Genomic DNA, 16,514 nt, shown 5'->3' with positions numbered 1-16,514 from the left:
CGCTCTACATCCGACAGGTCCGTCGATCCCGCACAAAGCGCCTCAAGCCACCCTTCATCGGTGTCCGAATGTGGAGTCGGCAGAGTGGCAGCATGCACGTGATTTGCGACAGACTCCTCACAGGGCACCGGCGTTGCGTGAGCAAGCACGGTCCCCTGGGGAATTACCACGGCCTGCGACCCCACATTGAGGACCGCGATGAAGGGGTCCCCGTCCCCCCTCACAATGGTCTGAGCGGGAATCAAATGCGGCCCGCTAACCCCAGCCCTAGATGGGCCGAGCAGGACACCCTGGTCCCCAAGACCCTTAGCGAAGGGCCTACGAAGCTTCAGGGGTACCAACATTTGTGCCCCTGGCGGCACGCGAACCGTCTGAACTACAAACGCGGGTACCGTCGCGAGCGCCGAACGATCCGTAGTAGGGGAAGGCAAAAACGCCATCCGCCGTCCCGACGGGAGTTCAATGCAACCCTGATTAATCATGATCCGAATCGGCATTTTGCCCAAGAAATCCGTCCCCAGCAGGCACGGAACCGCCAGCGAGGAGGACACAAAAATAGGGCCGGACAATTTAATATCACCGATCGAAATTTGCGCGCGAATCTGCCCCATGATACCCAGTGAGCCCCCGTTAGCAGCGTAGAATGGCACATTAACCGGTAGCAAGGGACGACTTTGGACAGGGAGAATGTTGTATATTAGTTCCGAAATGATGGTTGCCGACGCACCTGTATCGACGAGGATACGCACTTCGATCCCGTCAATATACCCTACTACGGCCGACGAGCCCGACGGCGCAGCTAGAACGCGATGGGCCAACACGGACCACTGGGCTGGTTCGAATTTGGTCCCCATAGTGGTTCGTGTTGGCCCCATGGCGTGCAATGTTGGCCCCCCGTTCGTTGCGGTGTGTACATGTGTAACGGGTGTGTGCTTTGGCCAAACATGTGGGGTGCCGCGACTCGCCGGGTCATGTCGGTGGAGCTTGGGAGGAGGAGGAGGGCCGGCGTCCCGGCGAGGCGTCGTCCCCCGCTGTCGAGGAGAACGGCACCCCAAGGCGACGTGGCCCCGGACGCCGCAGTTATAGCAGCGCGGGAGCGCAGGTGGTGAAGACGGGCGGTCGGGGCGGGTCGGGCCATCCCGGTCCGCCCGCGCTCCCATCCGTTGCTGCTGTCGGAAGTCGGCGGCGTAGACCTCCTCCGTCGGTGAGGTGACGGCAGCCACCGTACGGCCGGCAGCTGCCCTGCTGGCCTTCCTTCGCTGCGACAGGAGGTTGGCGTGGAGGAGGCGCGCCGCTTGGAGGGAACCCATCTCCACGTCCTCCTGCGCGACGATGGCGACGTCCAGGTCGTCCGCCAGCAGAAGGATCTTCTCGGTGACCATGGCGTCGACGCCTTGGTCATCCATACGAGGGAAGGCCGTCTTTGCGAGCGCCAGAAGGCTGGTACGGTAGGCGAGGGGCGACTCCTTCGCACCCCGCTGGCGGTCGTAGAATCGCTGCCTACACTCGGCCGATGGTCCGTAAACCCCAGCCAGCAATTGCAGCGCCATCTGAAGAGTAGAGCGCTTGTCCCTCGATGCGGACGTAAGAGCGGCGAGGGCGTCGCCGTCCAGGAGCGCCGGTAGTGCGCAGAGGGCTTCGTCGTCTGACCACCCCGCCATCTCTTGATGCGCGAGGAAGCGCCGCTGAAATCCCCCCCAGTCGCCCTCCTCAGCCACGAACTCCTTCAGCGGGGGTAGTCTTTGGTGTAGTGCCGCGACCGCCGTGGAGGACCGCACTTTGATGTCCCCGCGACTCGGCCGAGCGTCAGCACGAACGGCAGCTGTAATCGCCTGTCGCGCAGATAGTGACGCTCCGTCCGAAGGCGGTGACGCGGCAGCTCCAGCGGAGTCGATGTGCGATGGCGGGACTTTCAAAAGTGCCGACGTTAGAAATGGCACCTTCTACAAACAGAATGAGGGTACCCCTATGGGCTCCCCTTTGTCACCAGTTATAGCCAACATATTCATGGAAAAGTTTGAATCAGACGCCATCCAGACATCCACCCTGCGTCCTTCCCTGTGGAAGAGATATGTGGATGACACTTTCGTCATCTGGCCACATGGCCTCCCAGCATTGAACCACTTCTTGGACCACATCAATTCTAGACACCCATCCATCAGATTCACCATGGAAGTGGAGAAAGACGGTAAACTACCATTCTTGGATATTCTGTTTGAGAGGAGTCCTGACGGTTCCTTGGGACATTCTGTCTACAGAAAAGCCACCCACACAGACTCCTACTTGAAACCGGATTCCCACCACCACCCATCCCAAAAGAACTCTCTCATCAAAACGCTATACCACAGAGCACATGGCATTTCTGACAAACACCACCTGACCGGTGAATTAAGACATGTACATCGGGCCCTCAGGATGAACGGATACTCTGACCGTACTATCCGCCAAGCTGTCTCTCCCACCACACAGAAACAGCCACATGAAACTCCGACCAAAACCATCACGTTACCATACATAGCTGGCGTGACCAAAAAGATCTCCAAAATTCTAAACAAACATAAGATCCAAGTCCGATTCAGTACAGTGCATAAAATCCGTGATCTGATTCCATCCGTGAAGGATGTCGTTCCTGACTTACAGTATCCTGGAGTCTACAAATTGAGTTGCATTTGTGGTGATTGCTACATTGGAGAAACGAAACGTCATGTTTCTGATCGTGTCCGCGAGCACAAGTCAGATCTGAAACACGGCAGAACTGATTCTTCTGCCGTGGCCGATCATTGCTACAACTCGGTGGGCTCTCATGAAATTGTCTTTTCCGAGACCAAGGTTCTCTGCAAACCTCCCGGCTACCATCAAAGGTTTGTACACGAAGCCATACAAATATACAAACACAGACATAATTTCAACCGTGATGATGGGTACAAACTTAGTAATCATTGGAAAGATGTTATCAACCACGCAAAAAAGACTTAATCACAAATTTTTTTTTTGGACCATCTTATCTGACAGGCACTATTTTACTGTACTTTACCGAGTGTTAACATCCCCAGTTATTTTAACAGTACTCTCTTCATTGTTCAGCCAGCATTGGTATAAACATGGGCATTTTCGTTCTTTTGTCTATCATGTGTATCAGACCCCCCCTCCCCCTCTCTCTCCATTGTGTTGGCGTGTGCAGTAATTGGCCGCTTGCGCACAAGCGCTTCCACGTCCGTCCCCCACCCTTTTGGCCTCGCCCCCCCCCGCCCCCCCCTCCCTCCCGATACGTTCCATTCATTGGCTACCATAGTCTGATGAGCTCCCCCTAAGTTTGTACCCATCATCATTTTCGTTCTTTTGTCTATCATGTGTATTAGACCTCCCCTCCTCCTCTCTGCCCATTGTGTTGGCGGGTGCAGTGGCTGGTCGCTTGCGCACAATCGCTCCATTGTGTTGGCGTGTGCAGTAATTGGCCGCTTGCGCACAAGCGCTTCCACGTCCATCGCCCACCCTTTTGGCCTCGCCCCCCCTCCCTCCCGATACGTTCCTTTCATTGGCTACCATAGTCTGATGAGCTCCCCCCTCCCTCTCCCTCCCCCCTCAACTCGCTTTTAAGGGATTACATCTTGAATCATTGCCTCACTTGATACAGCTAATCTGACTGTGACGGTCCCGCCTGATGACGGAGACTTGTGTTGCCTCCGAAACGTCGTGATTTTTGTTTTTATTTTATTTTACTTTCTACGTGACTTTACCGAAAAAAACCTAAGAAGATGATTTGCATTTTATTGAGGGAAATAAGTATTTGACCCCCTCTCAATCAGAATGATTTCTGGCTCCCAGGTGTTTTGTATACAGGTAACGAGCTGAGATTAGGAGCACACTCTTAAAGGGAGTGCTCCTAATATCAGCTTGTTACCTATATAAAAGACACCTGTTCACAGAAGCAATTAATCAATCAGATTCCAAACTCTCCACCATGGCCAAGACCAAAGAGCTATCCAAGGATGTCAGGGACAAGATTGTAGACCTACACAAGGCTGGAATGGGCTACAAGACCATCGCCATGCAGCTTGGCGATAAGGTGACAACAGTTGGTGCGATTATTCGCAAATGGAAGAAACACAAAAGAACTGTCAATCTCACTCGGCCTGGGGCTCCATGCAAGATCTCACCTCGTGGAGTTGCAATGATCATGAGAACGGTGAGGAATCAGCCAAGAACTACACGGGAGGATCTTGTCAATGATCTCAAGGCAGCTGAGACTATAGTCACCAAGAAAACAGTTGGTAACACACTACGCCGTGAAGGACTGAAATCCTGCAGCGCCCGCAAGGTCCCCCTGCTCAAGAAAGCACATTTACATGCCCATCTGAAGTTTGCCAATGAACATCTGAATGATTCAGAGGACAACTGGGTGAAAGTGTTGTGGTCAGATGAGACCAAAATGGAGCTCTTTGGCATCAACTCAACTCGCCGCGTTTGGAAGAGGAATGCTGCCTATCACCCCAAGAACACCATCACCACCGTCAAACATGGAGATGGAAAAATTATGCTTTGGGGGTGTTTTTCTGCTGAAGGGACAGGGCAACTTCACCGCATCAAAGGGACGATGGACGGGGCCATGTACTGTCAAATCTTGGGTGAGAACCTCCTTCCCTCAGCCAGGGCATTGAAAATAGGTCGTGGATGGGTATTCCAGCATGACAATGACCCAAAACACACGGCCAAGGCAACAAAGGAGTGGCTCAAGAAGAAGCACATTAAGGTCCTGGAGTGGCCTAGCCAGTCTCCAGACCTTAATCCCATAGAAAATCTGTGGAGGGAGCTGAAGGTTCGAGTTGCCAAACGTCAGCCTCGAAACCTTAATGACTTGGAGAAGATCTGCAAAAAGGAGTGGGACAAAATCCCTCCTGAAATGTGTGCAAACCTGGTGGCCAACTACAAGAAACGTCTGAACTCTGTGATTGCCAACAAGGGTTTTGCCACCAAGTACTAAGTCATGTTTTGCAGAGGGGTCAACTACTTATTTCCCTCATTAAAATGCAAATAAATGTATAAAATTTTTGACATGCGTTTTTTTCTGGATTGTTTTGTTGTTACTCTGTCTCTCACTGTTCAAATTAGCCTACCATTAAAATTATAGACTGATCATTTCTTTGTCAGTGGGCAAACGTACAAAATCAGCAGGGAATCAAATACTTTTTTCCCTCACTGTAGGTACGTTTCTGGTGATTTGTTGTATTTGGTATACGTTTCACTCCTGTCGCGCGTGTGAGTGTTTATGTATCGTTTGTCGTTCTAACTTGTCTTAGCCCCCGTGCCCCTTACTGGATATTTGCTACAAATATAACTCCGTAGCTAGTGCAGTATAAATAAAGATTCTGATTGTGATGTTTAACAGAGTGACTGAATCCGCAATAATGAAACCGGCGTGGTACTGATGTTGCTGCTGCGTTCCTGGGCGCCGCGGCGATCTAGCTCGCCTGCTGTGCAGGAGGTTGTTGGTCCGATCCCGACCCTGACATCACATAGCAAAGGAGACGTTAACTACCTCGCCTGGTGTGCAGGAGTTCGTGGGTTTGATCCCGACCCTGACGCCACGGTGGCTATGAGATGTTAACTACCTCGCCTCGTATGCAGGAGGTCTCGTAAACAAAACGTGTACAATTCGTTACTAACCGCAGTACCACCAGTGTGTTGGAGCGCTAAACCCAATACTGCAACATTTACAATTTGAGTAACCCGTGACGTTTCGCTGGTAATTACATCCGGCATCATTGGGCGTTTTTTTTGCCAGAATTGTTAACGACACATCGACATATCATGGTACCTTTTCTGCCAGTATCACACTTTGATACTGACAAAAGGTATCCCATGAAATAGCTTCCCACACAACGAACTATATATGTTCTGATAGTGGCATTGTCTTTGTACTGTTCGCCTTTTGGCGTTCGCTGGTCTGAAACTGTTAGTGAGACTAGGCCATAAATAAGCTGCTGTCTCTGGTGTAGGCCAATCAGTTGCAATATTCTAATTAGCCAGAGTGCACCGCTGACTTGCAGAAGTGATGCTGGGTCCACAATCCTTCAATCAATGCTTCCAGATCTGAAGCCATCCTGATTGGCACCAGACAGTATCTCCCCAGTCCGAGCTTCCTTTTATGAATCAATCAATGAAATGTCAAGTCTGTTCATATATCTTAATGAGATGATTGATTTGGAGCAGTAATTAATTTAATCACCTGTAACTAGAGTATGAGGCCAAGTTCCATTGTAAAGACATGGATACCTTATGCATGGAAAGGTCAAATACACAATATCACCAGATTCAATTTCGATTTAAAGCTTTCGTGACTGCAGGGATTCATCTTCTTGGTTCTTGAGTTGTAGCCGAAACGTCGTGAGAATTATTTGATTTTATTATGTTTTATTTTTATTATTTTATTACTTCCCTTCTACGTGACTTTACCGAAAGAACCAAGAAGATCACCAGATTCAGTTTTTAGGAAGCAGATCATGGCTCAGACTCTCCCCCCCACCTCTCTCCCCCCACCTCTCTTCCCCCACCTCTCTTCCCCCCCCCCCCACCTTTCTCCCCCCACCCCTCTCCCCCCCACCTCTCTTCCCCCCCACCTCTCTTCCCCCCCACCTCTCTTCCCCCCCACCTCTCTTCCCCCCCACCTCTCTTCCCCCCCACCTCTCTTCCCCCCCACCTCTCTTCCCCCACCCCTCTTCCCCCCACCCCTCTTCCCCCCCACCCCTCTTCCCCCCCACCTCTCTTCCCCCCCACCTCTCTCCCCCCACCTCTCTTCCCCCACCTCTCTTCCCCCCCCACCTTTCTCCCCCCACCCCTCTCCCCCACCTCTCTTCCCCCCCACCTCTCTTCCCCCCCACCTCTCTTCCCCCCCACCTCTCTTCCCCCCCACCTCTCTTCCCCTCCACCTCTCTTCCCCCCCACCTCTCTTCCCCCCCACCTCTCTCCCCCCACCCCTCTTCCCCCCCACCCCTCTTCCCCCCCACCTCTCTCCCCCCACCTCTCTTCCCCCACCTCTCTCCCCCCCACCTTTCTCCCCCCACCCCTCTCCCCCCACCTCTCTCCCCTCACCCGTCTTCCCCCCCACCTCTCTCCCCCCACCCCTCTCCCCCCCCCCACCACTCTCCCCCCATCCCCCTCCCCTCACTCTGAGCCCGTCTCGCGCTCGATCACGTCACGAGACGACCCTTGAACCAGGAAGTGACGTCGGGGAGTCGACTTCGTGGGTCTCTGAGCAGAGGTGCGGTGTTGACATCGTAGTTGTTGTTGTGGTGGTTGTGTTGTGGTGGTTGTGTTGTGGAAGTGGTGGTTGTGTTGTGGTGGTGTTGTGGTTGTGGTGGTCGTAGTTGTGGTTGTGGTGGTTGTCGTCGTGGTGGTTGTGGTGGTGGTCGTGGTGGTCGTAGTTGTGGTGGTAGTGGTTGAGGTGGTCGTAGTTGTGGTCGTAGTTGTTGTGGTCGTAGTTGTGGTGCTGGTCGTGGTGGTTGTTGTGGTGGTCGTGGTGGTCGTGGTGGTCGTGGTTGTCGTGGTGGTCGTAGTTGTGGTGATTGTGTTGTGGTCGTAGTTGTTGTGGTGGCCGTAGTTGCGGTGGTTGTGGTGGTCGTGGTGGTTGTGGTGGTCGTAGTTGTTGTGGTGGTCGTAGTTGCGGTGGTCGTGGTTGTCGTGGTCGTTGTGTTGTGGTGGTTGTAGTTGTGGTCGTAGTTGTTGTGGTCGTCGTTGTGGTCGTAGTTGTTGTGGTCGTAGTTGTGGTGGTGGTCGTGGTGGTTGTTGTGGTGGTCGTGGTTGTGGTGGTCGTGGTTGTGGTGGTCGTGGTTGTCGTGGTCGTGGTTGTCGTGGTGGTCGTAGTTGTGGTGATTGTGTTGTGGTCGTAGTTGTTGTGGTGGCCGTAGTTGCGGTGGTTGTGGTGGTTGTGGTTGTGGTGGTCGTAGTTGTGGTGGTCGTAGTTGCGGTGGTCGTGGTTGTCGTGGTCGTTGTGTTGTGGTGGTTGTAGTTGTGGTCGTAGTTGTTGTGGTCGTCGTTGTGGTGGTCGTAGTTGTGGTGGTCGTAGTTGTTGTTTTGGTTGTGGTTTTAGTGCTTGTAGTTGTGGTTGCTGCAGGGACGGATCAAGGTTCTTGTAGGCCCTAAGTGATCACTTTCAACAGATGCTACTGCTGCCCACGTTACTACCGCCGCTGCCTTCGATCTGGCCGAGATTGAAGCAGGCTGCCTTATGTGAGGAGCTCGCAAGTCCTTGAAAGATCTGGACAGTCCTATCGGTGAACTCCTCCAAAAGGCGAGGCTGCGTCGGCTGGGTCATGTGCCCCGTATGCCCAGCCACTGCATGCCCAAGCAGCTTTTGTTAAGTTATATACAGGAGCCTAAACGGGTGTGTCATGGGCTAAAGATGAGATGAGTGATATGATACAGGACGATGTGTGAGTGATGTGATACAGGACGATGTGTGACATCACGAAAAGTCAGACCCCCCTCAAATATGACGTCACAAAGCTCTGCCCCCCCCCCCCCCCCCAAAACTATATTTCCTTTTGGAAAATAAAACATGCTTAAAATCAGTTTAACACGTAGGCTTTCGCGACCAATATTGTTCATAATCAACGATTTTTGGGTTTAGATCGCGTTATTTATAAATGTGTCGTAACCCTCCACCACCCGACACGGCCAATCAGTAAAAAAAAAGTGTCACGTTGACAAAAGACAAATAGTTCACTGCTTTAGCCCACCGGTGTGTTGAAGCGTCAAACCACAACATTTACAATTTGAGTACGACGTTTCGCTGGTAATTGCATCCAGCATCATCGGGCAATTCGCCAGAATGGTGAGGCTCTGCTGTGTCTCCCGTTCTTATATAGAGCAGCAGCAGGGTGACGTCATCATTAACTCATTACTCATCAGGTGCAAAGATTTGAGGGGGGGGTTATTGTAATTATATACTTGATTAGTAATAAGGCTATTGTTACATGCGAGTTGTAGATTAGTAATCATTTGGAATGTGTTCTATTGTGGTTATGCTACATTAATAATCAGTTAGTGCTTGTTTCCCTTATAAGGAATTGTAATGCATCTTATTTAATAATACGCTTCCAGGCCGCACTAAGCCTGTAGCTGTCTGAGCGATTAAAGTTATTTCTGTTTCTCTCAATCTCAATGGATTCTCTAATTAGTCTTTGCCAGTAGTAACTAGTTTTACACAACACTTCAACGTTGTCAAAATCAATTGAGTGTCCCTGTTGGCAAGCATATTCTGCCACTGCCGACAGTTGTGTTTGCGATAGTTCCTTTATCTCCTGCTATAGCAAATTTGTACATGGAAAACTTTGAAACCAGAGCACTTGCCTCGAGCACATTAAAACCATCCTTTTGGTTTAGATATGTGGATGACACTTTGGTTGTCTGGCCACATGGTAAAGATACACTTAACGATTTTCTAAATCATCTCAATGCACAAAACCCGGCCATTCAGTTCACCATGGAAATGGAGGTGAATAACACACTCCCGTTCCTGGATATTTTACTTGGGCATGGCCTAAATGGTAAAATAACACAGCGTTTACAGAAAGCAAACGCACACTGATGCCTATCTGAATGCGAAATCGCATCATCACCCAGCTCAGAAATCCTCTCTAATCAAGACGCTCATACATCGGGCTAAAACAGTGTCAGATGATGAAAGTCTAGTGAGAGAGATTAAACATGTTAAAGAAGCACTAAGACAGAATGGCTACAATAATGCTCAAATTAACAGAGCACTAAATGCCAAATCACGATCGCAAAGCAACACTGCTGAAAGCGATCAGATTATTAAAACAATAAAAATACCATTTATCTCAGGAGTAACTGACAAATTAGCCCGTGTTTTGCAAAAGCAAAACATTACAGTAAGATTTGGTACAGTACACACAATTCAACAACTAGTAACGTGCACTAAAGACGAATTACCTAAATTATCAACAGAAGGTGTATATCGGATTAATTGTGTATGTGGCAGATGCTATATTGGACAGACAGGGCGTAACGTTAGTGTAAGACTAAAAGAACACCAGAGAAATATTAAACTATCGCAAACACAACTGTCGGCAGTGGCAGAACATGCTTGCCAACAGGGACACTCAATTGATTTTGACAACGTTGAAGTGTTGTGTAAAACTAGTTACTACTGGCAAAGACTAATTAGAGAATCCATTGAGATTGAGAGAAACAGAAATAACTTTAATCGCTCAGACAGCTACAGGCTTAGTGCGGCCTGGAAGCGTATTATTAAATAAGATGCATTACAATTCCTTATAAGGGAAACAAGCACTAACTGATTATTAATGTAGCATAACCACAATAGAACACATTCCAAATGATTACTAATCTACAACTCGCATCGTAACAATAGCCTTATTACTAATCAAGTATATAATTACAATAACCCCCCCCTCAAATCTTTGCACCTGATGAGTTAATGAGTTAATGATGACGTCACCCTGCTGCTGCTCTATATAAGAACGGGAGACACAGCAGAGCCTCACCATTCTGGCGAATTGCCCGATGATGCTGGATGCAATTACCAGCGAAACGTCGTACTCAAATTGTAAATGTTGTGGTTTCACGCTTCAACACACCGGTGGGCTAAAGCAGTGAACTATTTGTCTTTTGTCAACGTGACACTTTTTTTACTGATTGGCCGTGTCGGGTGGTGGAGGGTTACGACACATTTATAAATAACGCGATCTAAACCCAAAAATCGTTGATTATGCTTAAAATCACTTTAAACTATTGTCACTGTAGTGCGTATTTAATGTGGCGCTGCACTCTGATGTTGTAGGAGAAAACACGTATTAAATTGGAGCTGTTGGAAAGCTGATATTTAGCATAAATTCACTTGAAAATATTCAACGCTTAACTAAAACTGCAAATGTTCAGAATATTATATTGAAATTCTATTATTATTTAAAATATTAAAAGTAATTATAAGTATAAAAAAATACTTGAAACTTTGTAGTAGAACGAAGCAAAATGAAGAGTACAATTATAACAATCACATATTCATTCCACAGAATGAAAAGCCCTGGTAGAATCATTACAAATATTTTTTTTAATAACAATCATTCAAAAATTTTACAAAATGTATGCTTTTCCATTCTACCATGGAGAAGCAAAATGCTCCTTCATGGAATAAATAAAAGGTGACCTTAGTAAATTTAAATAATCAAATAATTAATGAAAAATTTTCAAAATTAGTGTTATAACAATTCTTATGTTTATATTTATTTAAAGTTGTGCATTTTGATGTGACGTCACATTTCTCAACCCCCCCCTCCCCCTCTCGTCACACATCGTCACAAATTTCTGACCCCCCTCCCCCCCCTAGGTGTGTGACGTCATTTATGGACGGCCCCTTATGTTTGCTGATGATCTGGTGATTGCTGCTCACTCAGAGGAGGAGTTGGAGGCGCTGCTGCTGATCCTGGAGTGTGTCACAAAGAGGTGGGGTCTTACCATCAGCCCTACCAAAACTAAGCACCTGCCTGGGTATTTTGTGTCATCAAAGACTCCACCCCCTCAGCTCCCCATTGGTGGTGTAGCAGTTGATGAGAGGTTGGAGAGTTTCCCATACCTGGGCAGTGTGCTTATGTCCAGCACCGGTTTGACGACAGAGGTCTCACTCTGAATCAGTCGGACAGCATTTTCATTTAATCGACTGCATAATTCTGCGTGGCAGCTACCTCGCCTGTCGCTCCACACGAAGCTTCAGGTCTTCTCGGATACAGTCATGCCTTCCCTTGCAAAATGTGGAGCCCCCTCTAACTGAACATCTGCACCAGCTTGTGATATTCAGGCTAGCCTGTCTACGATCCATCCTGGGTTTAACCATACTGGTTTGTGTAAGTTGTTCAGGGATCATTGCAAGATCTGGACAAAGTCCCATCAGTGGTGCCACAATGGTGAGATGTTAACTACATCGCCTGGTATACAGGAGGTCATAGGTTCAATCCGGACCCTGACATTTAGAAACATACTTTTAGAATATTTGGCTGCTAAAAATGTCCACGTGATGATAAGCCACTTCGTTGAGCTATCATTTGTGGCCAGGTCATTTCTGCAAAAGAGATATATTGCTCAGTGCGCTTTACCTGGTGTGATAAAAATATTTAATCGTTTAAAAAAAAATCTGTGAGCTCTCCTGGCAAGTGAGTCTGCATTGGCTGGGTTATGTCGCCCGCATTCCCAGCCACCGCATGCCTAAGTGTCTGTTCGGCTGGGTGTTTCATTCAGTTTAGTTTCGTTTATTAGGTATAACTCTGTGAGCCATGGGTGCAACCGCAACAAAACAAAAACATCAACAAGAAACATCTTAAAGTGACTACATGCAACAGAAAAATCCTGGAAAAAACAGCAAAGTCTTCAAGAAAAAACACCGTATTTCAACGCTGTGTGCAAAAATCCCAGTGGGATGCAAGTCAAACAATGACCATATAAAGTTATCAGCCTAACTCTGTGCTACAACAAACAAACATGGCTAAACCAAAACGTTTTCAAAAGCACCAAAATAAAGCTACAAAAACAATCATAGGAACTGATTCAATTTTAACAATAAACGATATAGATAACATGTACGACCAAACTTTGCAACCATAGTTGGCTGCATGAGTCATTCCATAACAGCAGGAGTATCAGTAGCAGAATCAAAAATGTTCAATACACCTTTAAAGATCAGCACACTATAATCAAAACTCAAGATCATACTTTGTAGCGGTTATCCGGAATGATACATTTGATTTCAGGCCATTTTGAATAGCAGTGGCAGCTAGGGGTGTACAACTCCTCTAGAGCAGTTTTGAGTGAAGATCTCACAGGTAGTGATCCAAGTTGCAGTTTATTGGCAATAGCATTCCAGACCCTGGGGGCATCAATAGCGAAGGTCCTTCCTTCAGTATTTGTACGGCAATAAGGAATGTGAAGCTGGTAAATGAGCAAAGACTTTAGGTCACATTTGTTCTTCGAAACAGTGTGGAGATCCAGCAGGTAGTCTGCTGATTTTTTTGTAAGTACATCGTGAATAATACTACGTGTGCGTGTATAATCTGTGTATATTGTGTGTAATGTGTGCATCTCATGTCCCCTGGGTACTGTGTCAGTATGTAACGCGTTTGTATATTGTGTAAGGTGTAGATGTGTAAAATGTGGAGGTGTTGTATAATGTGTATGTATTGTGTATATTGTGTGTAATTGTGTGTGTATATATTTTGTGTGTAATGTGTAGGTTGAATGACATGAAGCAGAGACTCAAGACAGCCCAGTGGTAGAAAGAATCAATGCGAGCAGTGTCCATACCACATGAGCCACACTGGACACATTCATTTCAACCACAAATTACACATGGCCAAGAAGGCCTTCAAGTGTACTGTATGCGATAAGGTATTTCGACGTTCATCACAACTTAGAACTCACCAGAGACAACACACAGGAGAGAAGCCCTTTAAGTGCACTCTCTGTGGTAAAGCGTATACACGTTCAGCATCTCTTAACGCTCACCAGAAAACACACACGGGCGAAAAACCTTTCAAATGCACTGTGTGTGGAAAGGCATTTGCAGGTTCAGGAAATTTTTTGCAACATCAGAGAACACACACAAGCGATAAGCCCTTCAAGTGCACTTTGTGTGAGAAGACATTTAGACAGTCATCCCATCTCCAAATTCACCAGATAACACACACTGGTGCCAAACCCTTCAAGTGCACTGTTTGTGGTAAATCGTTTACACGGTCAGGATCTCTTAACATTCACCAGAGAACACACACAGGTGAGAAGCCCTTCAAGTGCATTGTTTGTGGTAAAGCGTTTACACGGTCAGGATATCTTAACATTCACCAGAGAACACACACAGGCGAGAAGCCCTTCAAGTGCACTGTATGTGGTAAAGCATTTACTAAGTCAAGATATCTTAAGAATCATCACCAGAGAAAACACACAGGCAAGAAGCCCTTCAAGTGCACTGTGTGTGGGAAGTTATTCACACGGTTAGATGACCGAAATAGGCATGAGAAGATCCATGTGGAGAAGGAGGTGGAATCGAGCCCATCTCGCATGCAACAAGACCCAAAAGACAACCCGAGTTTAGCAACGTGGCCAACAGTGAAGGTTGAACAGGAAGAAGTGAAGGGGGAATGTGAAAAGGTGAAGATGGAATGTGAAGAGGTGAAGGTGGAATGTGACAAGGTGAAGATGGAATGTGAAGAAGTGAAGGTAGAATGTGAAGATGAAGACTCAACTCCAGGCCCCGACCTCCAGGTGAATGGAGGCAGTGTCAAGCAGGAGGAGCATTCGGACTCTGAGGCAGGGCAAGGTGACCCCCAGAAGGTTGTGGATGTTGAGGTGTGGGTGGAGTTTTTGGCGGAGGGATCGTGCAGTGGTTAGTGTGCTGTCTTACGAGCGCGGGAAGCCGAGTTTGATTCCCGTTCACGGTCGACATCGGTGACAATTATCTGAATTGGTCCTGGGCCTCCCCTAGGTCAGCTCAGCCTCAATTGAGTACCTGGTGTACCTAAACACCACTGAGAAGACAAAGGCGGACGGGCATGGTCCTGGCCACCCACCCCCTCGTGTACCGTGCCGGCCTTCATCGGTGCTCGCTGCCACACTTGTCTTAAAAGTCTGTTCAGGCTCTCAAGGGGCAAATTTAGCTTAGAAGTTTTTGGACAAAGCAGAGTAAGAGGGCCCAGCACGTTTGAAGTGGGGTCTGGAAAGATCTGAAAGAATTCCCAATGAGGTCACCTTATTTACAGGCATCTCTCATTACAACAATACGTGCAGCTCTCCGCGTCATCCACTCAGAGATTACCTTTCATTTGTAGTGCCTGAAATACGCGGCACACGCAGGAGTGGGTGTACGTGTGCACAGAGTACAGTGGGAGAAAACTAGGTCGAGGTTGTTATTGTCTTTAGGCGTGAGGAGGAGGCCAGAGACGGGTAGGACACAGGGCGCTGATTGGCTGAGAGGTTGTTATTGTCAAACGGGGTACCACACTGTCTGGAGAAGGTAACAGGTGGTAGGGGGCGATTAAGGATACAGGGCGCTGATTGGCCGGGAGGTTGTTATTGTCGCCAAGTGGCACCTTGTTGTCTGGAACACGTTGCAGGTGCCAGCGGGGACTGGGGGCGACGGGCGTCGCGGGGGATGCCACCTGATTAATTCGATTTTAATTGGCTTGGGGATAAAGAGAGGGGGTTTTGAAGCAGACGGGAGTTCGCGCCTGGGAGGAGGAGAAGAATGTTGGAGCTGAAGCAGCGGAGCCAGAAGCATTGGAGAAGTATAGGGTAGCAGCGGAGAAGTATAGGGTAGCAGCGAAGTATAAGGTAGGAGCGGGGAAGTATAAGGCAGCAGTGGAGAAGCCAGCAGAAGCGGCTGGGGTGTGGTGGCGAAGCCAGCAGAAAGCGGCTGGAGTGTGACGGAGAAGCCGATAAAGAGCGGCTGAACTGTGACGAGGAGAGAGCGAGGCTGGGGGAACGCGGCGAGCGAACGGAGAGCGCGCTGGAGGAATGTTGATTGGTGTTAGCTGAAGGAATGTTGATCGGTATTAGCGAAATAAAGTGAGAGAGAAAAGCAAGAAGCTGTCGTGTCAAGTTCAGCACTACACATTTAACGTAGCTACCCCAAAGCCTTGGGAACCACCTAAGAAGTTGCGTCTCTTGGAATCTCCATCCGGCCATCTTCTGTCCTCATTCAAACTGACTCTTATTAAAATCACCAACGTTTAGGTGTGAATGCTATTTTACATCATAATTACTATTATTACATTTCTTTGTTTTATCTGTAATTGGGTGGAATGCTTTGATGTTACTTACTGGCCTTAAAACAGATCTCTGCTCAATGGGGTTTGCTCGGAAAATATACTTCTGGTTCTTCGGATTCTGTAAATCTGATGGCATTGAAAACATTCTTTAGCATTATGAACGAATGATTACGCATCAACCGATTGTGAGTCTCGATGTAACAAGTTGCGTGTATCGGGGTCACGTATAGAATATGGGATGTCTGAACAGATCGATTGTGTGGTATGAATATGAGCAATGTCCTTGTATTCATGTGACTGCAGATGTTTGTGCGACACGAACTGTCAGCTTAGAAGTGTAGGTACCATCTTCCTCTCGAGAACAATTCGTAGTTGTCTTTAAAATAAGGAACCTAATGGGACCTGACTCGGCCTCGCTGTGCATTTCTTTGCACCACTTCGTCTAATAACACACAGAGCAAAGATAAACGTCAAAACTCCGATGCGTTTAATTGAAAACGAAAGAAAAATGGTGGATAAAAAACAGATACAACTTTTTTTTTAAACACGCTTTTATGAAATATACTAAAAAGTAAAATGTTTATATTTTCTGTTCAAGTACTTTGCATTATATATGTTTCATATACTCTTGTTGTAACTGACTAAATAAAAGCGTGGGGCACGCGTACTATTTTTGAGCAAATATGTCTATTCACAATGGGAAGTAAGTGTTCATATCTTGTT

General features: G+C 47.8%; 1 protein-coding gene across 1 annotated transcript; it reads left to right on the top strand.

Annotated features, from left to right (window-relative positions):
* Positions 1 to 7,173: 7,173 nt before the first annotated feature.
* On the top strand, positions 7,174 to 15,605 carry LOC144738333 (uncharacterized). Its single transcript, XM_078621377.1, has 3 exons — positions 7,174 to 7,258; positions 11,369 to 11,484; positions 13,262 to 15,605. The coding sequence occupies exon 3, from the start codon at positions 13,336 to 13,338 to the stop codon at positions 14,413 to 14,415; it is 1,080 nt and encodes a 359-aa protein (XP_078477503.1). The 5' UTR covers positions 7,174 to 7,258; positions 11,369 to 11,484; positions 13,262 to 13,335; the 3' UTR covers positions 14,416 to 15,605.
* The last annotated feature ends 909 nt before the right edge of the window (positions 15,606 to 16,514 follow it).

Source organism: Lampetra planeri, chromosome 81 (genome assembly GCF_965212315.1).
Source record: "Lampetra planeri chromosome 81, kcLamPlan1.2.h2, whole genome shotgun sequence".
In the NCBI taxonomy this organism is placed as follows: Eukaryota; Metazoa; Chordata; class Hyperoartia; order Petromyzontiformes; family Petromyzontidae; genus Lampetra; species Lampetra planeri.
This window is presented reverse-complemented; position numbering and strand designations above follow the sequence as displayed.